This window comes from Oncorhynchus tshawytscha, linkage group LG02 (genome assembly GCF_018296145.1).
Source record: "Oncorhynchus tshawytscha isolate Ot180627B linkage group LG02, Otsh_v2.0, whole genome shotgun sequence".
Classification (NCBI taxonomy): domain Eukaryota; kingdom Metazoa; phylum Chordata; class Actinopteri; order Salmoniformes; family Salmonidae; genus Oncorhynchus; species Oncorhynchus tshawytscha.
In genome coordinates this window covers 37817659-37844298 of record NC_056430.1, presented here as the reverse complement: position 1 = coordinate 37844298, position 26640 = coordinate 37817659, and the positions used below count along the sequence as shown (strand labels likewise).

At 41.4% G+C, this 26640-nt stretch overlaps 2 protein-coding genes across 4 annotated transcripts in view; both read left to right on the top strand.

The window, feature by feature from the left end:
* The first annotated feature begins 854 nt into the window (after positions 1–854).
* LOC112216288 (plasticin) lies at positions 855–7516 on the top strand. Of its 2 annotated transcripts, none has more exons than XM_024376183.2 (9): positions 855–1559; positions 3954–4014; positions 4831–4926; positions 5067–5231; positions 5354–5479; positions 5816–6036; positions 6124–6164; positions 6348–6421; positions 6578–7516. In XM_024376183.2, the coding sequence occupies exons 1-9, from the start codon at positions 994–996 to the stop codon at positions 6674–6676; spliced, it is 1449 nt and encodes a 482-aa protein (XP_024231951.1). In that variant the 5' UTR covers positions 855–993; the 3' UTR covers positions 6677–7516. The 2 variants fall into 2 exon arrangements, with proteins under 2 accessions (XP_024231951.1, XP_024231945.1); XM_024376177.2 differs by having other exon boundaries at positions 857–1559; positions 6124–6173.
* Positions 7517–17281: 9765 nt separating this feature from the next.
* Positions 17282–26640, top strand: part of LOC112216301 (timeless circadian clock) — a 31261-nt gene continuing 21902 nt past the window's right edge. For both annotated transcript variants that reach the window (XM_042298003.1, XM_042298006.1), the window contains exon 1: positions 17282–17447. The gene's annotated coding sequence lies outside the window, so the exon portion shown is untranslated. The remainder of the gene's footprint in view (positions 17448–26640) is intronic.

Here is a 26640-nt window from a genome sequence, read left to right as displayed (position 1 = left end):
TCAGAGGACATGACCAGATCTTAAATATAAGAACAACAAAGTGTTGATCTGAAATCTGCTGAGCAGGATTCAAACAGAGATCACTCTAAACCAGTCGGTCATGCAGGATTAAATTGCACAGTCATAGCCCTTGCCTGCCAGAATATCAATAAAGTATTCCATTACCGTGGAAATAAAGGAAAGAGAGAGAAAGAGGAAATGAATTCAGCTCTGCAATCTTAACCAAATGAGCGTTGTGATATAAAATCCTGATTAATAAAACAAATGTCTGTTTCTGGATTTATTTGCACAAATTACTTTGTTGAACAACTTTCCAATGTCTTACATAATTGATTCTGATGATGTCACTTATGTACATCTACTGTACCATTACAGATAAATGAAGGATATTAACAGTGAAAGAGAAGACAGACGATAGAGTGACAAGGAGTGGGACAAAGCAAGAGGAGGAGATGATTTGAAGAAAAAAAAGCAGGGAGCAGACACAGCATCCTACGAAGGATATATCAGCTGTCAAGGTGAGGAGGGGGAGGTGGGCTTGGCGATGGGGACATCTTTAGAGATGAAGGCATTAACATGGGAAACAGTTTGGCCTCCTGCTATGGACAAAAGGGAGGGGCAGATGGAAGAGAGAGAGAGAGAAAACAAAGGGGGAAGAGGGCCTGCTACTGTGGGCCAGGGAGTGGCCTAAGACTCATGTATGTTGAGGAGTGATGGATAGAGGAAGGAGGCAGGGGCTCTGGAGACTAGGAGGGAGGGAAGTAGGGTGTGGCTGAGGAGGGGGTGTTTGCAGGGAGGCAGCGGGGGATGGGGGTGAGGCAGATGGGATGTCCAGCTCATGTATATAAAAGCCACAGCACTCCTCAGTCAGACATCCTGTTGCTTCACTCCCTGCTCCCAGGCACCTTCGGCTCCACCAGACAGAGACAGTAAGGAGAGATAGATAGTTCGAAATAAATAGTTAGCAAAATTACAGGCCACCAAATATCAACCATGAGCCACCCTTCAATGAACCACCCTTCAGGACGCGCCTCCACCTCCTACCGTCGCACATTCGGGGGCCCCAACCCCATCTCGATGTCCTACTATTCGCCTTCAAACTCCCGCATGCCAATGTCCAGCGGGCACTACATGCGCTCTATATCACCCGTGGTGCCCACTCGCTCCTCCAACTACCACCACCAGCAGCGCCAGCGCTCCAGCACCCAGCCGCCCCGTCTCACCTACGAAAAGGTGGACTTCCAGCTGGCCGACGCGGTCAACGCCGAGTTCCTGGCCACCCGCAGCAACGAGAAGGTGGAGCTGCAGGACCTCAACGACCGCTTCGCCAGCTTCATTGACAAGGTGCACTACCTGGAGCAGCAGAACAGCGGGTTGCAGCAGGAGCTGAGCCAGTTCAAGGGTCAGCAGCAGGAGGGACAGCCCAACCGGGCCACCGAGCTCTTCCAGGAGGAGCTGAGGGAGCTGAGGCGCCAGCTGGACCACGTGGGAAAGGAGAGGGACCAGTACCAGGTGGAGAGGGACAACCTGGCAGAAGACATGAACCTTATCAAACAGAGGTGGGTGACACGGATGAGAGAGAGTGAGGGTTAAGGTAAGGGAGGGTTGTAGGATGCTTGGGTAGTGCATGGGTGCATGGGTGACGTACTGTAGAAAGATGTTGGGAGCAAGAAGTAGGGGGGGGGGTGGTTGTTTGGGAAGTTCATGAGGGATGTAGAGAGATTTTGGGAGATAGTGGTGTTTGAAAAGGGGGGTGTAACGATTGAGAATGTATTTCAGGAAGTTGGCAGACTAGCAGTTTTTTATACTCTGATGTTGATAGATACGTTCTGGGCAGTGAGGGGACAGGGTGTGTGTCTGTGTACAATCTGTGACTTTCACACCACCACCACCCTCCCATCACCCCCACTAATCTTTAAACAGACCCTTACCCCACAATATTTATAGGCTGTATTTTAAACACTGATACAGGACCAGGGGTCTTTGGGCTCAAAACCCAAAACTCCATAACAGCAGTGGTGGGCTGGCTGGGGTGTGGCACTTTGGAAGGATGAACACAAAAGCACCGCAGCATACTACACTCTGTGCTTTACTGCAGTGTGTGTGTGTGTGTGTGTGTGTGTGTGTGTGTGTGTGTGTGTGTGTGTGTGTGTGTGTGTGTGTGTGTGTGTGTGTGTGTGTGTGTGTGTGTGCAAACACGCTAAATGTCATGGCATTGGGCAGGAAGGATCCAACATAAAAAAGATGAAATGCTTCAGCATATCATAACCAAGCAATGAATGGGACACCAAGGAAAACAAGGCACTACAGTATTAGAACATTTCTACTTGACCATTTATACAGTATTTACAAACTTTCAATGAACATCTCAGCAACTGTTGAAGCAGATTATTTAATCAAATATGTTTTATTAAATCAAACAAATGCCATTAAACGGAAGATGAAACTTCCTGCATCCATGGAATGTAAATATAGACAATAACACTTTTAATTTTAAATTACACTGCAGTTCCATCAGCCCTTTCAAACCGAACCACAATATTTTTCCTTCAAACTCAAACTTGAAAAGAGCCAGACAACCAGTTATGGGAAACAGTATTTTTCCCCATTTGAGTTACAATTTCTGTAGACACCCACTAACTACATGTAAGCGCACAAACACTCCCCATGTCCCTTCCCTGCCTCACCAAGGGGTAGAGAGATGACAGAAGAGGGAGGGGAATGAGAGAGGGAAGAGGCAGTAGAGGAGGAAGAGGGGGAGGTGTAGGTGGGGAGAAAAATAGCATCTGGAAAAATCAATGTGACTCAATGAGAGTGGCTCCATTAGGGGATGTTCAGTGTCCCCCTGTGATGATGGGACGGTGCCTGGGACCCCATTAGGAAAAAAGGACCCCTGTGACATGGCATGAATTAAAGATGAGGTGAGGCAGCAAGCCCCACACATGCAGTAACCCTCCCCCAAACACACGCACACGTCAAGCAATCAAGTGACTGACCACAAGGACAGCCAATCCCCAGCGAGCCTGCTGTGATTCCATGTTAGATACAGAGTGGATATGGTGTGAACTGAATAATATCATTGGACTTATGATATCATTTTTGATGACTCATCACAACAGTGGAAGAGACACTCTGTGTTCTATGACCCTGTCCTATGATGACTAAATCAAAACCAAAAGATTTATCAAACTGTTTTAACCTATTTGAATATCTATTCAACCAGGCTTTATATTTTTACGCTTTAAATCTGCTTATAAATGTTAAGTATATTTGACATTTAGGAAAGGGAAGTCTTAGTCAGACCAGTCAGTATACTATTAGGCTTATGTAGTATAGACTTTGGTGGCAGAATGCCCAGAGCTGTCAGGCTTAAGACAGGGTGTGTCCAGATAACCTCCAAGAAGTGGTAATTAGCCAAATTTGTTTGATGTAGCAGCTGCTGACCCCATTGGATACGCTCCCAAATCCTTTTACAGGACAGTGAATTACCAAATTGATCCAGAGGCTTTTTGCCAGCTGATGCTTCTTTCTGAGGAGGAGACCTATGACACCCAGCCAGACATACTAGATCTGCATCCCAAATGGCACCCTATTCCCTATAAAGTGCACACCATTTGACCAGACCCCTATGTAGGGAATAGCTTACGATTTGGGACAAACCCTCAGATAGCCCTTATGCAATTACCACTGTGTTCCATCCTGTCCCAAGGCTTCAGCTTCCTTTGTCCAGAGCTGGACGAAACCTAGTCTATAACCCAAGTATTGTGAACGATATCAAATTAGTTCTAAAGTGCCATAAAGAGTTACATAGGGAATTTCCATTAATTTATGTATTCTAAGATGGAGGTCGGAGGTTCCATAAATAGATAATATGAATCTACAATAGGAATTTCCATAGGCCTATGCATGATTGTAATAAATATTTTCTCCTTGTATGTATTTTCTTCTTACAGACTGGATGAAGAGAATCAGAAGAGATCTGATGCTGAGAGCAACCTGCTTGTCTTCCGCAAGGTTAACACACCCTAGACTCAAACCATCACAATGTACACCAAATCAATATATTGGGCAGCGAGTCAATAGTTGACGGTAAAAGTCTGATTGAAATTCTCAGCCTGGATAATCACATTTGGCACGCCGGTTGTGATGTCAGAGCCCAACCCAAAGCTTCCCTTACCTCATAGCCCCGCATAACAGTGACATCTTCTGTTTGGCTGAGATAGAGCTGATTATTATGATTATATTACAACTCTGAGAATCGTGAAATCATGGGTTTTCACTACAGATGTAGGATCTTAATTTGAGCCAGCTTGCTACAGCAGAAAAATAATCCTGCGGAAACAGGAAATATGAATTATTATGTGAATTCTAATTAATGGACATTTTTGTAGGGGTCCATGCATTTTTCAAGTCTAAAATTTCAAAGTGGAAATTGCAAACTTCAGAAGCCTTTTAAATCTCAAATACACTACAAGTTTTAAATGTCCTGCATTGCAGGCAAGTTCCCTGCAACGGGGTGGTCAAATTAAGATCCTACATCTGTAGGAACCAAATGGAAACAAACCGACCGAAATGGTGAGGGACTAATCTGAACTACTCTAATAAGAAATGCTTGTTTTCATTTTTTTTAAATGTACGGTTTTAACAGTGTGCGCTAATGAATACAAACTAAGATACGTATGACAAAACACAATATTGATGGCATTGCATTGTTGATATAATACTGCATCCCACTCACTGTTAGAGTTATCTGATCAAGCCAAAAATATTTGTTTAACCTGTTTGGGGGTTGATGAAATACTTACTAATAAGAGTTTGATCTGGAACCAGGATGTGGATGATGCCACTCTGTCTCGCCTGGAGCTGGAGAGGAAGATCGAGTCTCTGATGGATGAGATTGAGTTCCTCAAGAAGCTACATGATGAGGTAGATGCAGCTGCTGAAATGGTCGACCACAAATCATGGTCTTCATGATGATCCATGCATAATCATACCTTTTTGGATTCAACCTGCTATTTAGAGGCCTTTTTTTCCAATTGACCTCTCACTTGCTCTTGTCTTCTCAGGAGATCCAGGAGGTGCAGGTGAGTTTCCAGACCCAGCAAATGAAGATAGAGGTGGACCAGACTGCCAGGCCTGACCTGACCGCTGCCCTCAAGGACATCAGGGCCCAGTACGAGAACATCGCCTCCAAGAACATGTATGAGTCTGAGGAGTGGTACAAGTCCAAGGTGAGGCGGGAACAATGGACACACACACAAATTTGAACGACCTAATCACTCACACACACACACACACAGAGAGAGAGAGTAACACCTGTTCTTATTTGTGTGTTTGTTGTTTGCTCCTGCAGTTTGCTGACCTGACAGACTCTGCCAAGCGTAACACTGATGCTATGAGGCAGGCCAAGCAAGAGCAAAACGAGCACAGGAGGCAGATGCAGTCCCTCAGCTGTGAGATTGATGCACTGAAGAGCACGGTGAGGCCTCACAGAACTTGCCTATTTGTCTGTAATCAACCCCAATTTACACTGGCTGAATGGGCAACAACAGTACAATGATCTCAGGCTTAACCCAAAATGACTGCCAGCCATGAATCACCCAAGTGCGTCAGGCATGTAAGTAGAGGATGATGCGAGTGAGCAAAATCCCTTATAATTTCCTCCCCCAATAATCTCCCCCAATCTTCCCCCAGTGATGGAATACAGTGTTTTATAAGCCCATGTGGGCTGGGCATCCTGAAGATGCAAGATACTCTATTAATAAAATCCCCCATTTCCTCCTGCCCTCACTGTATATATGTGTGTATTTTTCAGAACGAGGCTCTGCTGCGGCAGATGCGTGAGATGGAGGACCAGTTTGGCGTGGAGGCCAATAACTACCAGGACAACGTGGTCCGCCACGAGGACGAGATCCACCACCTGAAGGACGAGATGGCCCGACACCTGAGGGAGTACCAGGACCTGCTCAACGTCAAGATGGCCCTGGACATAGAAATCGCCACTTACCGCAAGCTGCTGGAGGGAGAGGAGAGCAGGTGAGGAGGATAAGGGTTAGGACATCCTTACTCGCATCTGATTATGAACACATTCCTGAGCTAACCTATTGCTTCATTTCTCTTTAGGATTACTGTTCCCATGCATCCCTCCCAGTATGGCCGTAGTGGTGATAGGGGTGAGTTCCATCATATTAGCAATAATACTAGTCTTTATCTCTCAATGTATTTCCCTCTCCATGCAAATACCCATATACTTGCCAGTATTGTCTTTATATTTAACATATCCATAATCTATTAGATGTATATAAATGATCATGCACAGTATCTAAAACTGGCTTATCCCCTCATAGGCTATGACCATACCCCAGACACCCCTAGCAGGAAGCCTGTGGTGATTAAGACAGTGGAGACTCGTGATGGAGAGGTAAACATTCCAAATATTTCCTGGTATCAAGAAAATGTGTTCCATAATTTCTATATCCACCTTGATATCCATTATACAGTGTAGTTTCACAAGAAAGCATTTGCAGGAAGTGGTGGAATTTGCCTGAGGTTTGTTTCTCTTCTTCTCTTGCTCCAGGTGGTGAAGGAATCAAAGAAGGAGAAGGAGAGGAGTGAGAGGGATGGAAAACATGATACTAATGATGGGGATCATGGCAGGGATGACCACGATGACTAGAATAGTTAGGTACCAATCACCTGTTCCAGATTCAAATGTAGCAATACAACACAAAAGAACAAAAAAAATAGTTAAAAGCTACATACTCCATAATTGCTGTTCACCTTTCACCCTTTAAGATCACATTTTTCTGTAGAGCAGAGAGCCTGTAGTATATATTTGTGCAATGTTAAAAGTTGACGAAATCTCATTTAGATAGCAAACTTAGTCACAGGATGTGATCGTGGTGCTAGTTTCAATAACCGATCATTCCTCATTGAAGAAAAAATACAAAACAAAGACAGCCATACATGAGCATACACAGACATGATAGTCCTATTTTTCCACGATAGGCAAATTTAACCTTTTTATCGATACACCACTTGAGGCCTTGATTTACAGTTAAATTATATACTTTTTTTGTAGCTGAACTTATCATTCAATAAAATGGGTAAATGGAAAGTGGCAAAAACAAAGCAAAAGGTTTTTTTGTGATCCCTCCACAAAAAAAAAACATCTCTGACATGGTACTCTCTCCAGTCGAAGGACATGATTTGATTTAGCTTTGAGAGACAGTGGACAACAATCAGTACAATTTAAAAAGGAGAGGGTCTTTGTATAGTGTCATGGAACTCTCAATGTAAAATATTCTGCCAGAGAGGGACCACCAATGGGATTGATTATAGACACATACAGAACAATCAAAGGCCACAGTAGCAGCACCACATACTCTGCTCACATTCCACTCACCTCAAAATAGAAGGGAAATGTGCTATGCGATTATATGAGAATGTGTGTTTCTGACAGAAATAGAGAATAAAAAAGAAAATTAAAATGCTAATAAAGTAATCTGGGACAGAGCTATGGAGTTGATCTTTATTCATTTGTATTGTATACTCTCATACTACTACAAAATCCTGTATAAAATGGAGATAAGGATGACAATTGCAATGAATGTGTATTTGCATAAGTGAAACATGTCAATCAACAACTATTATACAGCAGAAATTAGTTCATTTGATTTATTACGCAGTAATACTTCATAATAACTAAGACATCTGATTTCCAGTGCTCTTTTGTGTGAAGTGTACTATTTTAAAATATAAAATATAGATCAGTTACTAGTTAATCAACATGCAGACCGGCACCTTGTGGGACAAAATGCAACCAAGCAACTCCGGTGAGTAATGCAGAGGCTGGTCATTGGTCCCAATTTGAAATCTCTTAATGTACTTATCTTTTAAACAGGGCAACTGGGACCAAAATACAACTAGAGACTGAAATAGTCACTGTTCCATTCATTACATACTCTAAACAGGTGCATTTGGTTGTTGTCACTTTTAAGGCTTGACATATGTAAACTGATATCATGTTTATGCAAATTATTTGAAAAATCTAATCTCACACGTTGACAATATACATTCTTTTCTGCAAAACAAGAACATGCTGTATTATACCTTAGCAGCCAATGATGACACTAAAGTGCATGACCTACCGTTTAACAGCAGTGCAGGCTACGATTCACGAACGCTGCATCGGCGTTGGTCACGCTGAACTTGAATGTGATTATTGGAAGAAACCAACAGCTGTGCAGTACAGTATTATGTAGAGCTATTTTACACAAAAAAATCTTACCGTCCATATGATTTTACAGGAAGAAAATGTTTAGCTGGGACAAGTGGTGATCACAACATTTCAATTAGGCTACACCTGGTTTTTGACAGGTATGTTGATGATAATGATAATGTAGGCTATTGATAATCCGGTATATGGCCAGTTATTGCACGATATGCAGAAACTGGCCACATTAGGGCTACTCCCCTATGGCCAGATACAGTGACTAACTTGTTTGCTGCTTTTCATAAACTAAGAGAGATTTAAAAAATATATACAGACTTGGTCATGAATAAAACAGCATTAAAAATGTTCTTTAAGACGAAGGGGTTTATTGGTTCTGTTTTTGCTATAAAAGAATGTAGGGTATTCACCCATAAAATTATTAATTAATTCAAGGTTTATACAATAGAACATTCCGACAGAAAAACGACAGTCCAACCCCCATGTCTCTACCATATATGGTTCAAAGGTTACCAACAATATACTCTGAGAATTTAGCATGTTTAGAGTGAATGGAATATTTTTAATGCATAGCAGGACAGGAAAATGGTCCAATTCACACACTTATCAAAAGAACATCCCTGGTCATCCTTACTGGCTCTGATCTGGCGGACTCACTAAACATAAAGCTTTGTTTGTAAATTATGTCTGAGTGTTGGAGTGTGCCCCTGGCTATCCGTAAATAAAAAAACAACTAAAAATGGTGCCAAATAATTTCATATATAAGGAATTGCTACTTAAGTATATTTTTTAGCAATTACATATACTTTTGATACTTAAGTATAGTTAAAACCAAATACTTTCAGACTTTTACTCAAGCAGTATTTTACTGGGTGACTTATACTTTTACTGGAGTCATTTTTTATTACGGTATCTTTACTTTTACTCAAGTATAACAATTGAGGTACTTTTTACACCACTGCAAATATGTGCACAGAATTTGAGAGAAATAAGCTTTTGGAAAATGTTGGTGTATTTATTTCAGCTCATGAAACATGGGACCAACACTTTACATGTTGGGTTTATATTTTTGTTCAGTGTAATTTGAGCAGTGGTGACCCGTCATTTGAGCCCCACATGTTTAGCTAAAAAAATACATACAGTGGGGCAAAAAAGTATTTAGTCAGCCATCAATTGTGCAAGTTCTCCCACTTAAAAAGATGAGAGAGGCCTGTAATTCATAGGTACACTTCAACTATGACAGACAAAATGAGAAAAAAATCCAGAAAATCACATTGTAGGATTTTTAATGAATTTATTTGCAAATTATGGTGGAAAATAAGTATTTGGTCAATAACAAAAGTTTATCTCAATCCTTTGTTATATACCCTTTGTTGGCAATGACAGAGGTCAAACGTTTTCTGTAAGTCTTCACAAGGTTTTCACACACTGTTGCTGGTATTTTGGCCAATTCCTCCATGCAGATCTCCTCTAGAGCAGTGATGTTTTGGGTCTGTTGCTGGGAAACACGGACTTTCAACTCCCTCCAAAGATTTTCTATGGGGTTGAGATCTGGAGACTGGCTCGGCCACTCCAGGACCTTGAAATGCTTCTCCTTCGTTGCCCGGGCGGTGTGTTTGGGATCATTGTCATGCTGAAAAACCCAGGCACGTTTCATCTTCAATGCCCTTGCTGATGGAAGGAGGTTTTCACTCAAAATCTCACGATACATGGCGCCATTCATTCTTTCCTTTACACAGATCAGTGGTCCTGGTCCCTTTGCAGAAAAACAGCCCCAAAGCATGATGTTTCCACCCCCATGCTTCACAGTAGGTATGGTGTTCTTTGGATGCAACTCAGCATTATTTGTCCTCCAAACACGACGAGTTGAGTTTTTACCAAAAAGTAATATTTTGGTTTCATCTGACCATATGACATTTTCCCAATCTTCTTCTGGATCATCCAAATGCTCTCTAACAAACTTCAGACGGGCCTGGACATGTACTGGCTTAAGCAGGGGGACACGTCTGTCCCTGGCGGCGTAGTGTGTTACTGATGGTAGGCTTTGTTACTTTGGTCCCAGCTCTCTGCAGGTCATTCACTAGGTACCCCCGTGTGGTTCTGGGATATTTGCTCACCGTTCTTGTGATCATTTAGACCCCACGGGGTGAGATCTTGCATGGAGCCCCAGATCGAGGGAGATTATCAGTGGTCTTGTATGTCTTCCATTTCCTAATAATTGCTCCCACAGTTGATTTCTTCAAACCAAGCTGCTTCCCTATTGCAGATGCAGTCTTCCCAGCCTGGTGCAGGTCTACAATTTTGTTTCTGGTGTCCTTTGACAGCTCTTTGGTCTTGGCCATAGTGGAGTTTGGAGTGTGACTGTTTGAGGTTGTGGACAGGTGTCTTTTATACTGATAACAAGTTAAAACAGGTGCCATTAATACAGGTAACGAGTGGAGGACAGAAGAGTTACAGGTCTGTGAGAGCCAGAAATCTTGCTTGTTTGTAGGTGACCAAATACTTATTTTCCACCATAATTTGCAAATAAATTCATAAAAAATTCTACAATGTGATTTTCTGGATTTTTTGTGTACCTATGATGAAAATTACAGGCCTCTCTCATATTTTTAAGTGGGAGAACTTGCACAATTGGTGGCTGACTAAATACTTTTTTGCCCCACTGTATACATGTATATACAGTACCAGTCAAAAGTTTGGATACACCTACTCATTCAAGGGTTGATCTTTATTTTTATTATTTTCTACACTGTAGAATAATAGTGAAGACATCAAAACTATGAAATAAAACACATGGAATCATGTTGTAACCAAAAAAGTGTTAAACAAATCAAAATATATTTTATATTTGAGATTCTTCAAAGTAGCCACCCTTTGTCTTGATGACAGTTTTGCGCACTCTTGGCATTCTCTCAACCAGCTTCATGAGGTAGTCACCTGGAATGCATTTCAATTAACAGGTGTGTCTTGTTAAAAAAAACTCTTGAGTGTAGGGGGCAGTATTTTGATGTTTGGATGAAAAACGTACCCAAATGAAACTGCCTATTTCTCAGGCCCAGAATCTAGAATATGCATACAATTGTCTGATTAGGATAGAAAAAAACGGTCAAAATATTGTCTGTGAGTATAACAGAACTGATATTGCAGGCGAAAACCTGAGGAAAATCCAAAGAGGAAAGTGCCTTCTATTTTGAAAGCATGGTCCGGTTGAAATATTATCAATTATTTATTGTAAAAACAACCTGAGGGTTGATTATAAAAAACATTTGACATGTTTCTACGAACTTTATGGATACTATTTGGAATTTTCGTCTGCCCCGTCGTGCCCGCTCGAGCCTGTGGATTTCTGAACATAACGCGCCAACCAAATGGAGGTATTTTAGATATAAAAATTATCTTTTATATCTTTTACACATTTATTGTGTAACTGGGAGTCTTGTGAGTGCAAACATCCAAAGATCATCAAAGGTGCTTTTCTGACTTTCGTGATCAATCTACTTTGCTGCTAGCTGTTTGTAATGTTTTGTCTGCTGAGAGAGATGTCCTTACATTAAACGCTTGGTTTGCTTTCGCTAAAAAGCTTTTTTAAAAATCTGACATGCAAGGTGGATTAACAACAAGCTAAGCTGTGTTTTGCTATATTGCACTTGTGATTTCATGAATATTAAATATTTTTAGTAATTTAGTTTGAATTTGGCGCTCTGCAATTCAGAAATGACAGTCCATCATTACTTTACTGAACATGAAGGTCAGTCAATATGGAAAATAAAGACATTTGAACGTTTCTTCAAGTGCAGTCGCAAAAATCATCAAGCGCTATGATGATACAGGCTCTCACAAGGGCCGCAACAGGAAAGGAAGAACCATAGTTACCTCTGCTGCAGAGGATAAGTTCATTAGCGTTACCAGTCTCAGAATTTGAAGCCCAAATAAATGCTTCACAGAGTTCAAGTAACAGCCACATCTCAACATCAACTATTCAGAGGACACTGCATGAATCAGGCCTTCATGGTTAATTGCTGCAAAGAAACCACTACTAAAGGACACCAATAATAAGAAGAGACTTGCTTGGGCCAAGAAACATGAGCAATGAACATTAGAACAGTAGAAATCTGTCCTTTGGTCTGATGAGTCCAAATTTGACATTTTTGGTTCCAACCGCCGAGTCTTCATGAGACGCAGAGTAGGTGAACGGATGATCTCCCACCGTTAAGCAAGGAGGAGGAGGTGTGATGGTGTGGGGTGCTTTGCTGTGACACTGTCAGTGATTTATTTAGAGTTCAAGGCACACTTAACCAGCATGGCTACCACAGCATTCTGCAGCGATCCGCCTTAGTGGGACTATCATTTGTTTTTCAACAGGACAATGAACCAATACACCTCCGTGTAAGGGCTATTTGATTAAGGAGAGTGATGGAGTGCTGCATCAGATGACCTGGCCTCCACAATCACCCGAACCTCAACCCAATTGAGATGGTTTGGGATGAGTTGGATCGCACAGTGAAGGAAAAGCAGCCAACAAGTGCTCAGCATATGTGGGAACTCCTTAAAAACTGTTGGAAAATAATTCAAGGTGAAGCTGGTTGAGTGAATGCCAAGAGTGTGCAAAGCTGTCATCAAGGCAAAGGGTGGCTACTTTGAAGAATGTAAAATATAAAATATATTTTGGTTTGTTTAACACTTTTTTGGTTACTACATGATTCCATATGTGATATTTGTGGAAAATAGTAAAATAAAGAAAAACCCTTGAATGAGTAGGTGTGTCCAAGCATTTGACTGGTACTGTATATTTTTGTTGTTGCCTGTTTTGCGTGTTATTTTGGCATTCATTCATGTCACATACCAATTTGCAAACAATATTTAAAAAATGACTTAATAATGCCGCCTACAAACAAAGTCTCTTTCTTGAGTAAGGCAGCTCCAAAATGCAGGTGTTTCAGCCTAGCTCGGTGCTTTCTGTGGTTAGAGGGGCAGCCAGTGGAATATACCGAGTGTAGGCGTTGGTAATCGTCTTTAGTTGCGCCGTGATTGGTTCAGTATTCTGTCACTCATGGGGACACTAGATCACTGCAGAATCTACCGTGAGAACTAGACAGTTCAAGTCCCCTTGGGTACTGCCATAGATTTACATTAGAAGTGTCCATCCAAGAAGGCTCAACGTCATTGGCCACAGATAAAATGACGTCAAATCACATTATATCTACCGTAGCTTTGATTGGACTGATCATGTAACTTTCAAAATCTTAGCTAGCAAGATAGACAAGCAGTCATCGTCATGAACCACGTCAACAATCTACTGGCAAATCCTTTTCAAGCCTTGTCATATGAAAATAAATGATGATAAAAGGTATCGGTGCTCATCGGTGCTCATCGGCCATTGGACATAAACATTACACAACAAGTCAAAAATCGCATATTCAACAATGAGTGGTTTGGGAGTAATCCGTGGCTAACTGCAAGCGTTGCAAAGCAATCACTATTTTGCTTCGCCTGCCTGCTATTCGGTGGAGAGGGTGTGTGGTCCAAGTCTGGGTTTAAGGATTTAAAGCATTGGTCTGAAATGGCCTCTTTTCCAAGCTCAAAAGGATACAGTTGATTCGGAAAGTATTCAGACCACTTGACTTTTTCCACATTTTGTTACGTTGCAGCCTTATTCTGAAATTGATTAAATAAATACAAATCCTCATCAATCTACACAGAATACCCCATGATGTCAAAGCAAAAACAGGTTTTTAGAATTTTTGCAAATGTATTAAAAAAACAAACAGAAATACCTTATTTACATAAGTATTCAGATCACATGCTATGAGGCTCGAAATTGAGCTCAGATATATCCTGATTCCATTGATCTTCGTTGAGATGTTTCTACAACTTGATCCAATTGTGGTAAGTTCAATTGATTGGACATGATTTGGAAAGGCACATACCTGTCTATATAGGGTCCCACAGTTGACAGCGCATGTCAGAGCAAAAACCAAGCCATGATGTCAAAGGAATTGTCCGTAGAGCTCTGAGACAGGATTGTGTCGAGGTCCCCAAGAACACAGTGGCCTCCATCATTCTTAAATGGAAGAAGATTGAAACGACCAAGACTCTTGCTAGAGCTGGCCGCCTGGCCAAACTGAGCAATCAGTGAAGAAGGACCTTGGTCAGGGAGGTGACCAAGAACCCACTGGTCACTCTGACAGAGCTCCAGCGTTCCTCTGTGGAGATGGGGGAACCTTCCATAAGGACAACCATCTCTGCAGAATTCCACCAATCAGTTCTTCATGGTAGAGTGGCTAGACAGAAGACACTTCTCAGTAAAAGGCACATGACAGCCTGCTTGGAGTTTGCCAAAAGGCACCTAAAGGACTCTCAGACCATGAGAAACAAGATTATCTGGTCTGATGAAACCAAGATTTAACTATTTGGCAAGAATGCCAAGCGTTACGTCTGGAAGAAACCTGGCACCATTCCTACGGTGAAGCATGGTGGCGGCAGCAAAATGTTGTGGGGATGTTTTTCAGCGACAGGGACTGGGAGACTAGTCAGGATCAAGGGAAAGATGAACGGCGCAAAATACAGAGATCCTTGATGAAAACCTGCCACAGAGTGCTCAGGACCTCAGACTGGGGCGAAGGTTCACCTTCCAACAGGACAACGTCCCTAGGCACACAGCCAAGACAACGCAGGCGTGGTTTTGGAACAAGTCGCTGAATGTCCATGAGTGGCCCAACCAGAGCCTGGACTTGAACTCGATCAAACATCTCTGGAGAGACCTGAAAATAGTTGTGCAGCGATGCTCCTGATCCAACCTGACAGAGCTTGAGTGGATCTACAGAGAAGAATGGGAGAAACTCCCCAAATACAGTTGTGCCAAGCTTGTAGCGTTATAGCCAAGAAGACTTGAGGCTGTAATTGCTGCCAAAGAGGCTTCAACAAAGTACTGAGTAAAGGGTCTGAAGTCTTATGTAAATGTTATATTTCAGTTAATTTATTTGTATAAATTTGCAAACATTTCAACAAACCTGTTTTTGCTTTGTCATTATGGGGTATGGTGTGTAGATTGATGAGGGGAAATAATTTAATCCATTTTAGAATAAGGCTGTAACGTAATAAAATGTGGAAAAAGTCAAGGGGCCTGAATACTTTCCGAATGCACTGTAAACATTGACTCGCAACTGCATGGGCATGAAAAGTTTGAATCCATTGGCCATGCTGTAAATAAAATAAAATGTTTTTTGTCACATGCACCGAATACAACAGGTGTAGTAGACCTTACAGTGAAATGCTTACTTACAAGCCCTTAACCAACAATGCAGTTTTAAGAAAATACCTTAAAAAGTAAGAGATAAAAGTAACAAATAATTAAAGAGCAGCAGTAACATAACAATATCAAGGCAATATACAGGGGTACTGATACAGAGTCAATGTGCTGGGGCACCGGTGTCAAGTTAATTGATGTAATATGTAAATGTAGGTAGCGTCATTAAAGTGACTATGTATAGATAACAACAGGGAGTTGCAGGATCGTAGAAGAGGGGTGGGGGCAATGCAAATAGTCTTGGTAGCCATTTGATTAGATGTTCAGGAGTCTTATGGATTGGGGGTAGAAGCTGTTTAGAAGCTGTTTATACTTGGAAAATGGAGGAGGAATGGAGGGAAAAAGAGAGGGAGAGAGGGAAGTAGAGGGAGAGCTTGAGTCAGATAAAAATGGTGGGAAAAAGTGAGATGGTTTGTTTCAAGAATAATGTTAGAAAGTGTAAGCAGAGGGAGCTGAAGACAGGAGGAGAAATGGACATGAATGAGGGTGAAATATCGGAGGTGGTAGGTGTGAAGTTATCAGAGACAGAGGTATGCACCAAGGGTCAGGAAAAAGATGAGTCTGTGGCAGTAGGAGTGAAGTTTATGGAAAAAGTGGACTCTTGCCTTTTGGCTAATCAATTTGTGGTTTCATAGTGGGTGAAAAAAGAGTTGGGTAATGTGGAATCGGTGAGGGTAACCAGAAGTGGTCTGGTGATATTGTTTGTATTTCTGTTGGTCAGAGGGAGAAGGTGCTCAGAGTAGAACAAATGGGGGCAAGTAAAGTGAATTGTTTCACTCACTCTCAAGGAAAGGGCACAAATAAAAGGAGGGATAACTGGGTAGCAGTAAATATAAAAGTTGACCAGTTGAGGGGAAAGATTCCCGTTGTATGTGATGCTCGTCGTTTGATGCAACGCAGACAGAGTGGGGAGAGTGAGGAAACAGAAGTCATTGTTTGTTCTTTTGAGTTTTGAAGTTGTCTTTGCCCGACAAGGTGAAGTTAGGATATATAAGTTAAACTGTACGAGTGTATGTGCCGAATACATTACGATGTTACAGGTGTCAAGCTTATGGGCATGTGGCAGCAGTGTGTAGGAGCTCCCTCCAAGGTATGAGAAGTGTGCAGAAGGGCATGAGACAAAGGAATGTGTAGTATTGGGGAAAGTAGCGGAATGTGTTAACTGTAGGGGTGCCCATGGGGCTGGGGATCAGAAATGTCCTGTGCGAAAGAGGCAGATTGAGGTTTCCAGGGTTAGAGTAGTGCAGAAGTTGTCATAGGTAGTGAAGAAAGTAGAGGAAGATGGGTTGGGGGGGTAGTAGAGATATACCAGTACAGGGGGAGAGGCCAAAAAGTTATAAGTTTCAGTAAGATTGGATTTTTGGCATTTATAGCAAAGGTTATCAACTGTACTGCAGGGATGCAACGGAAGTCGCAGAAAATGTAGTTTGTGGTGGCAGCAGAGAGGTATTTTGGTGTGCGAGACTTGACATCAGAAGAGTTACAGGGTGTGTTAAGTGGTGATGTCCCATCCTTTCAGGATGATGGCATGAGGTAGGAATAAATACATTTAATTAGTGGAGTAGGGTGGTATTCATTTAATTTTATATAATTTTGAAATTGTTAAATGGTAGGGTATTTATTGATTACATTTTTTATTTTCAAGCAAAGAATAAGGGAGTTGTACTCCAGTCTAGTAGGTGGCGGTAATGCAGCATATGGGATGCCAACCGACGTTAAACGTCATAGAAGAAGAAGAAGAACATCCGTCTAGAATCGTCACGAATAGTTTAGGCGCTAAACTGGACAGTGCATATGGACTTCTCTTATTGTGAAAATGGCATTTTCATTACTTGGCTAATATCTATAGAAATATATTAATAACTGTAGTCAGAACACAAAGGTCCATTTTACCATCACCGCGGTCTGGTATGTATAGTTGCCAACCTTGTGTGATTGAATGATTGTGTAAACGAACATTAGTATTTTTTGCTAGCTTAGCTAACTGAGCAAACACCGCATCGGCAAACGATGGAATTGCTTGTTTAAAAAAATCACTTATACATCATGTTATAATGTGTGCGTGTCATACCTGTTTAATCTTCCATAACAGTGGAGTGAAATGCGTTGATAACATTTGCTTCATTTAGCTAATGTTCCCTGGCCAACCACGCTGGTCAAGTCATACCTGTCCAGTTTATACAAACTTGTGTGCTTGTATCTTCCCGCCAGGAGTCGTTTACTAAGCACTGAATGTGTGTTGCATCCAGTTACAAGTACAACTGCTATTCTGTGATCATCCTACATTCAGAAGCGAAATCACCCCATATAGAACCAATCAGTCGATATAATCGACGCGTAATGAATCAGAGAGTGGGGCGCTGCCTGACCCACTAGTTCAGAAGGTTCACATCAACATTTCATATCGTAATTTCCGAGTAGGCTGTAATTTTTTTTTATTTTTTATTGTGCTGTAACTAAACTAGACTAGACTATCTTCTGATGTCCTTTCCCTTCGTCAAAAAGGTACGTAATGGAATTTTAAGTGTTTTTACCCCGGGATAGGCCGCTAAAATGACCCATAGTAGGGAATAACATTTTTGAGTGCAATTCGATCTACAGTACATCTACATCTCGATATGAAACGTTGATTTGAACCTTCTGACCAACTAGTGGGCCAGGCGGCGCCCCACTGTCGGATTCATATCGTTTGATTTCTGATGACAGTTGTCGATTATATTGACTGACTGGAATTGTATCGGGTGACTAAATGCTGTCCCTGTTTATGCACTTTTTTTACTAATACATTTTTTTGACAGCATTGCATGCTGACTTGTAGTCTGATTAATACACAATTATTTGATTTAATATGACTAGCTGAGTTGTAGAAATGTCCAGGTGGGAAGTGTGGTTAAGGTTTAAAATCAGATACAAAATAAATAAGTAGGTGGGGTTTATCATAAATAAAGGTGAAATAAAAAAATCACTTTGTGGCTGTCTTAACTAGCTAGTGACGACACTGGTGTCAGCAGAGATAGTACTTCAATACATTGCAGCGTTATTATAATATTATTAAGTGTCTGAGATGATAATCATTTTAGCAGGGGTTTAATCACTATGAATGGGCCTGCCAATCTTTACACTCATACTGCCAAGTCCCAAAAGTAAATATGTTGTTTGGAAAACAGACTGACACATTGTCAGCTGGTTGGCAAAATATATGCATTTGCGTTGGAGCCCTTATGTCTTGACTGAATAATGCTATCAAAAGGATAACATCAAATCAACATAATTTAGGCTGCCTAGTCATTTGTCTCAAGTGTTAGGTCCCATCATGGTGTGTACATCAAAGCCTTGTCGTAAATACTTAGGCTGTTACATAGCCAGTCATCTCCATTTTAAAGTTAATGACTTCATTTGATTGCAGTGCAGAATAGTCTTGGGCCAGAATATAAGCAACTCTTTTTATCACTGTGTTTTCAAACCGTTAATGCACCCATAAATTGCCTTTTGTGCCCAAGTTGAGTGGTCTGTTACGCCCTTGCTCAGTCCAAGTCAAGTCTCCCTTGTGTAACTTCTCACAGCTTGGTTCTGTTTCATATTTGCCTGTCGCACACCACTTGTTTCTGGCCAGCCATAGTTATATGACCAGGGTCTCGTTTTCTACGGCTGTTCATGCTTTCCACCTGGCTACCCCTACTCCACACCCCCCACAGCAACTTGCCCAAGCCTCCCCATTTCTCCTTCAGCCAAATCCAGATAGCTGATGTTCTGAAAGAGCTGCAAAACCTGGACCCCTACAAATCAGCTGGGCTAGACAATCTGGACCCTCTCTTTCTAAAATTATCCGCCGCAATTGTTGCAACCCCTATTACTAGCCTGTTCAACCTCTTTCGTATTGTCTGAGATCCCTAAAGATCCCTGCCTTTCTAAAGTCTTCATAAGCCAAGTTAACAAACAGATCATCGACCATTTTAAATCCCACCGTACCTTCTACACTATGCAGTCTGGTTTCCGAGCTGGTCATGGGTGCACCTCGATAAAAGACAATACTGTGCAGCCATCTTCGTCGACCTGGCCAAGGCTTTCGACTCTGTCAATCACCACATCCTCATCGGCAGACTCAACAGCCTTAGTTTCTCAAATGACTGCCTTGTCTGGTTCACCAAGTACCTCTCAGAGTTCAGTGTGTCAAATCGGAGGGCCTATTGTCCGGACCTCTGGCAGTCTCTATGGAGGTGCCACAGGGTTCAATTCTCGGGCCGACTTGTTTCTCTTTATACATCAATTAGAGGTCGGCCGATTAATCGGAATGGCTGATTAATTTGGGCCGATTTCAAGTTTTCATAACAATCGGAAATCGATTGTTAACAATCGGGGGGGGGGGATTTTGCCGATTTTGTTTCTATATTTTTTTACACCTTTATTTAAGTAGGCAAGTCAGTTAAGAACACATTCTTATTTTCAATGACGGCCTAGGAACAGTGGGTTAACTGCCTTGTTCAGGGGCAGAACCACAGATTTTCGCCTTGTCAGCTCTGGGATTCAATCTTGCAAACTTACGGTTAACTAGTCCAACGCTCTAACCACCTGATTACATTGCACTCCACGAGGAGCCTGCCTGTTACGCGAATGCAGTAGAAGCCAAAATAAGTTTCTAGCTAGCATTAAACTTACCTTATAAAAAAACAATCAATCATAATCACTAGTTAACTACACATGGTTGATGATATTACTAGTTTATCTAGCGTGTCCTGCGTTGCATATAATCGATTCAACGCTGGGGGATGATTTAACAAAAGCGTATTTGCGAAAAAAGCACAACCGCTGCACGACTGTACCTAACCATAAACACCAATGCCTTTCTTAAAATCAATACACAAAAGTATATATTTTTAAACCTGCATATTTAGCTAAAGGAAATCCAGGTTAGCAAGCAATATTAACCAGGTGAAATTGTGTCACTTCTCTTGCATTCATTGCACGCAGAGTCAGGGTATATGCAACAGTTTGGGTAGCCTGGCTCATTGCGAACTAATTTGCCAGAATTTTACGTAATTATGACATAACATTGAAGGTTGTACAATGTAACAAGAATACTTAGACTTAGGGATGCCACCCGTTAGATGAAATACCGAACGGTTCTGTATTTCACTGAAATAATAAACGTTTTGTTTTCTAAATGATAGTTTTCGGATTTGACCATATTAATGACTAAAGGCTCGTATTTCTGTGTTATTATGTTATAATTAAGTCTATGATTTGATATTTGATAGAGCAGTCTGACTGAGCGATGGTAGGCAGCAGCAGGCTCGTAAGTATTCATTCAAACAAAACTTTAGTGCGTTTTGCCAGTAGCTCTTCGAAAGCACAGCGCTGTTCATGACTTCAAGCCTATCAGCCTAATGGCTGGTGTAACCGATGTGAAGTGACTAGCTAGTTAGCGGGATGCGCGCTAATAGCGTTACAACGTCACTCGCTCTGAGACTTGGAGTAGTTATTCCCCTTGCTCTGCAAGGGCCGCGGCTTTTGTGGAGCGATGGGTAACGCTGCTTGTGGCTGTTGTTGTTGTGTTCCTGGTTCGAGCCCAGGTAGGGGTGAGGAGAGGGACGGAAGCTATACTGTTACACTGGCAATACTAAAGTGCCTATAAGAACATGCAATATTCAAAGGTATATGAAATACAAATGTTATAGAGAGAAATAGTCCAATAAATACTATATTAACTACAACCTTAAACCTCTTACTTTGGAATATTGAAGTCTCATGTTAAAAGGAACCACCAGCTTTCATATGTTCTGAGCAAGGAACTTAAACGTTAGCTTTCTTACATGGCACATATTGCACTTTTACTTCTCGAACACTTTGTTTTTGCATTGTTTAAACCAAATTGAACATGTTTCATTATTTATTTGAGGCTAAATAGATTTTTATTGATGTATTATATTAAGTTAAAATAAGTGTTCATTCGGTATTGTTGTAATTGTCATTATTACAAATAAATAAATAAAGTGTCAGATTAATCGGTATCGGCTTATTTTTTTTGGGTCCTCCAATAATCGGTATCGGCGTTGAAACATCATAATCGGTCGACCTCTAACATCAAAGATGTCGCTCTTGCTGCTGGTGGTTCTCTGATCCACCTCTACACAGACGACACCATTCGGTATACTTCTGACCCTTCTTTGGACACTGTTATCAAACCTCCAGACGAGATTCAATGCCATACAACACTCCTGGGGCCTCCAACTGCTCTTAAATGCATGTCAAACTAATTGCATGCTCTTCAACCGATCGCTGCCTGCACTGTAAACTCCTTAAATCGAGAATCGGCTTCCTATTTCGCAACAAAGCATCCTTCACTCATGCTGCCAAACACCCTCGTAAAACTAACTATCCTACCGATCCCTGACTTCGGTGATGTAATTTACAAAATAGCCTCCAACACTCTACTCAGCAAATTGGATGCAGTCTATCACAGTGCCATCTGTTTTGTCACCAAAGCCCCATATACTACCCACCATTGCGACCTGTATGCTGTCGTTGGCTGGCCCTTGCCTCATATTCGTCGGCAAATTCACTGGCTCCAGGTCATCTATAAATCTTTTCTAGGTAAAGCCCCGCCTTATCTCAGCTCACTGATCACCATAGCAGCACCCGCTCGCGCTCCAGCAGGTATATTTCACTGGTCATCCCCAAAGTCAACTTCTCCTTTGGCCGCCTCTCCTTCCAGTTCTCTGCTGCCAATGACTGGAACGAATTGCAAAAATGACTGGAGTCTTTTATCTCCCTCACTAACTTTAAGCATCAGCTGTCAGAGCAGCTTACTGATCTTTGCAACTGTACACAGCCCATCTGTTAATTGCCCACCCAACTACATCCCCATATTTTTTTTTTTTGCTCCTTTGCACCCCAGTATCTCTACTTGCTCATTCATCTTCTGCACATCTATCACTTCAGTGTTTAATTTCTAAATTGTAATTATTTCACCCTTATGGCTTATTTATGGCCTTACCTCACTAATCGTACTATATTTGCACACACTGTATATAGATTTTTCTATTGTGTTATTGACTGTACGTTTTGTTTGTGTAACTCTGTTGTTTGTGTCGCACTGCTTTGCTTTATCTTGGCCAGGTTATAAATGAGAACTAGTTCTCAACTGGCCTACCTGGTTAAATAAAGGTGAAATAAAATACAAAAAGAGTATGGCACCTTTGTCTACTTTTCTGATATTCAAATCTGAAATCAGAACAGCAATGACTACTACCCCACACACACACACACACACACACACACACAACATCCACACCTTCAACCATAAGTTCATTCCTTTATCATACCAATCTATTCAACCTAACTAGGCTGGACAATAGAACGAGTCAAAATTTAGCCAAGGTTGAAAACTGCCAAAAGAACGTTGACTGAGCTGGACAGTAGCGCGAGCCCATAGTAAATTAATGGAATCGAACGACCGGTGGGCAGGTCTCATTGCCAACAATAGCAAAGCAGGCATTGTGACGTAAAACAATAAGCTGGGAATAGAACGTTCGGGAGGCGAGTTGGTGCCACGATGCTCAATAGAACTAATAGGAGCTGGCAGGGTGAAAAATGTTCTAAAATAAGGCCTGTTTTGTCAGGAATACTTTAAAACTATGGCAAGCAGCTGGGACATATGGTAATATTATGAAACTGGGCTCTACAGCAGATGCAATGAACTAGTTTTTATCAGAAAAAAAGCATTGTTAAAGATGTCATGTGTCCAGCCTAACTTAACCTCGTTTTATCCCTCCATCCATTAGGTCTTCCATCCCTGTGTTCATACTTTATTTCTCTATTTATTTATCTGTGCTATTTATCTATTCACGTCATAGCTTTTAACAGCGTTATCATTTTGATTAACAAAATATATGGTAAGGGATAAATGCTTGGGATAGAAGTTGTTTAAATGTATTTTAAACTTTAACAATGCCTTGTCTACTGTACTCTATTATTACAGTTTGCATGTACTGTAGTAGTGTAAAAAGTGTGGTAGTGAGTAGTTATTTGTGATGAAATATGTGATCTAATTGCCCCACTATCCAAAGTAATCAGACAAATTATTTGACTATATTTAACTTCTTTGCTTAAGTAAAACATTTTTAAACTTCTTCCACTACCATAAAAATACTTAAAGAGAAATACGTAAAGAGTTAAAGCAAGTCCCACCAATTATTCTTAATGTCAAGTTACCATCTAGTTCCTTGTGTTGTATCAGGTTGGCACATCAGTAAGATTGCTGCAGATATAAGGGTTTGATAAGATGGTGGTAGAGTGATTAGAGGTCTATGTTGGGCTAAATGCTAGCGTTAGCATTTGCTCGTTTCTGCATGAAGGAAAGTGTCGAATGACCACATTCTTGTAGCTAGACTAGAACTACAGCTCATATTTCTGAAGAGTTTAAAAAAGGGGGGGATTTCATAGGCTGCTTAAATGTCTTGCTGCTCATTGAGAAAAATGTGTGAGTTCTTTCTGATCTGTGTGGAGGGGCTGCTGTAGTTCTTATTTATTTTATTAATATTTTATTAGACAAGTCAGTTTAAGTACAAATTCTTATTTACAATGACGGCCTTCCCCGTCCAAACCCTCCCCTAACCCGGACGATGCTGGGCCAGTTGTGCACCGCCCTATGGGACTCCCGATCATGTCTGGTTGTGATATAGCCCGAGATCGAACCAGGGTCTGTAGTGACACCTCTAGCACTAAGATGCAGTGCCTCAGACTGTTGCTCCACTTGGGAGCCCGTAAGCATGTCTGTCAGAGAGTGGGGCTTTTCATGTTCTGATATGATGAGAGGATGTGATAGATAAGATGAGCTAACGTTCTGTTTGTTTAAACCTGCTTTATAGTCCTCATGATACTATGTATTTGTCATGTTTTGTTCATCAGTAACCAGGTGTGGTTTTTGTGTCAAATTTGGTTGTGAGCCTTTACGCAACTTCTGGAAAAGTAATGCACTGTGTGTAAAAGGGGAAAGAGTTTACATTTTGTTTGTAGTATACAGTGCATTTGGAAGGTTTTCAGACCCCTTGACTTTTTCCACATTTTATCTTACAGCCTCATTCTAAAATTGATTAAATTCTTATTTTCCCTCATAATTCTACACACAATACCCTATAATTGACAAAGCAAAAACAGGTTTTTATTTTTTTTTGCAAATGTATTAAAAATACAAAATTGAAATCACATTTACATAGATATTCAAACCCTTTACTCAGTACTTTGTTGAAACCTCTTTGGCAGCAATTACAGCCTTGAATCTTCTTGGGTATGACGTTACAAGCTTGGCACAACTATTTGGGGAGTTTCTCCCATTCTTCTCTGCAGATCCTCTCAAGCTTTGTCAGGTTGGATGGGGAGTGTTGCTGAACAGCTATTTTCAGGTGTCTCCAGAGATGTTTGATCAGGTTCAAGTCTGGGCTCTGGCAGGGCCCCTCAAGGACATTCAAAGACTTGTCTCGAAGCCACTCCTGCGTTGTCTTGGCTGTATTCTTAGGGATGTTGTCCTGCTGGAAGGTTAACCTTTGCCCCAGTCTGAGGTCCTGAGTACTCTGGAGCAGGTTTTCATCAAGGATCTCTCAGTACTTTGCTCAGTTCATCTTTCCCTCAATCCTGACTGGTCCTCCAGTCCCTGCTGCTGAATACATCCCCACAGCATGATGATGCCACCACCATGCTTCACAGTAGGGATGGTGCCAGGTTTCCTGCAGACGTGACACTTGGCATTCAGGCCAAAGAGTTAAATCTTGGGTTCATCAGACCAGAAAATCTTGTTTCTCATGGTCTGAGAGTCCTTTAGGTGCCTTTTGGCAAACTCCAAGCGGGCTGTCATGTACCTTTTACTGAGGAGTGGCTTCCTTCTGGCCACCCTACCATAAAGGCCTGATTGGTGGAGTGCTGCAAAGATGGTTGTCCTTCTGGAAGGTTCTCTCATCTCCACTGGAGCTCTGTCAGAGTGACCATCGGGTTTTTGTTCACCACCCTGACCAAGGCCCTTCTCCCCCGATTGCTCAGTTTGGCCTGGGCGGCCAGCTCTTGGAATTGTCTTGGTGGTTCCAAACTTATTCCATTTAAGGATTATGGAGACCACTATGTTCTTGGGGACCTTCAATGCTGCTTTTTGGTACCCTTCCCAAGATCTTTGCCTTGATGAGGAAAAAAGCTAATTTAATCCATTTTTAGAACAAGGCTGTAACGTAATACTTTCCGGATGCACTGTACATTTCGGTAATGTGTGTTTTAAAATCGTAAGTTCACTTTTTGGGATACGTTATTACAGCTTTAGACAGCTCGCATGGACATGTCTTCTACATTTAACCAAAACTGTTTACCCTAAGTCCACACTGTTTATGTTCCAAGAAGTGAGATTGGAGGCAAATGGAAACATTTAAATATACATTGGTACTCAATGTATGAAAGAAGGTACTTGGTTTGCTAGAATTACTTGAAGTGTGGAATTATAGGTTCACTCACACCTGAGAACATTTAGGCTATGTGAAGTAAACCGTTACTGCTTCTTGGAGATGATGGCTTTTGTTGACAGATTTGAGATAGACCCAGATTCATTTTCCCATATTGATTTATATGGAAATTGTGAGCCAGATCTTCTATTGTTGTGTATGTGTACCTCCCCCCACCCCCAAAATAGCCTATTACTGGGTTATAACATTGCAGTTATTAGTTGTTACATCGTAGATGGTGTTGCCCCAATGATTGTATACACTGAGTATACCAAAAATAACACCTTCCTAATATTGCATGGAACCACCCAGGATGCTGGCCCATATTGACTCCAATACTTCCCACAGTGTCAAGTAGGCTGGATGTCCTTTGGGTAGTGGAACATTCTTGATGCACACAGGAAACTGTTGAGTGTGACAAACCGGTGTGCGCCTACTACCATACCCCATTCAAAGGCATGTAAATTTTGTCTTGCCCATTCACCCTCTGAATGGCACACATACACAATCCATGTCTCAAGGCTTGATAATCGTTCTTTAACTGGTCTCCTCCCCTTCATCTACACTGATTTTTAAAGTGGGTTTAACAAGTGACCTCAATAAGGGATCTAAGCTAACACCTG

What these genes read in the sequence shown, in the direction of transcription:
- LOC112216288 (XM_024376177.2), top strand. Translation starts at nt 994, where the DNA reads ATGAGCCACCCTTCAATGAACCACCCTTCAGGACGCGCCTCCACCTCC. An exon ending in ACCTGCTTGTCTTCCGCAAG is followed by an intron (nt 4,015 to 4,830) that starts GTTAACACACCC and finishes ATCTGGAACCAG; the next exon opens with GATGTGGATGATGCCACTCT. An exon ending in TTGATGCACTGAAGAGCACG is followed by an intron (nt 5,480 to 5,815) that starts GTGAGGCCTCAC and finishes TGTATTTTTCAG; the next exon opens with AACGAGGCTCTGCTGCGGCA.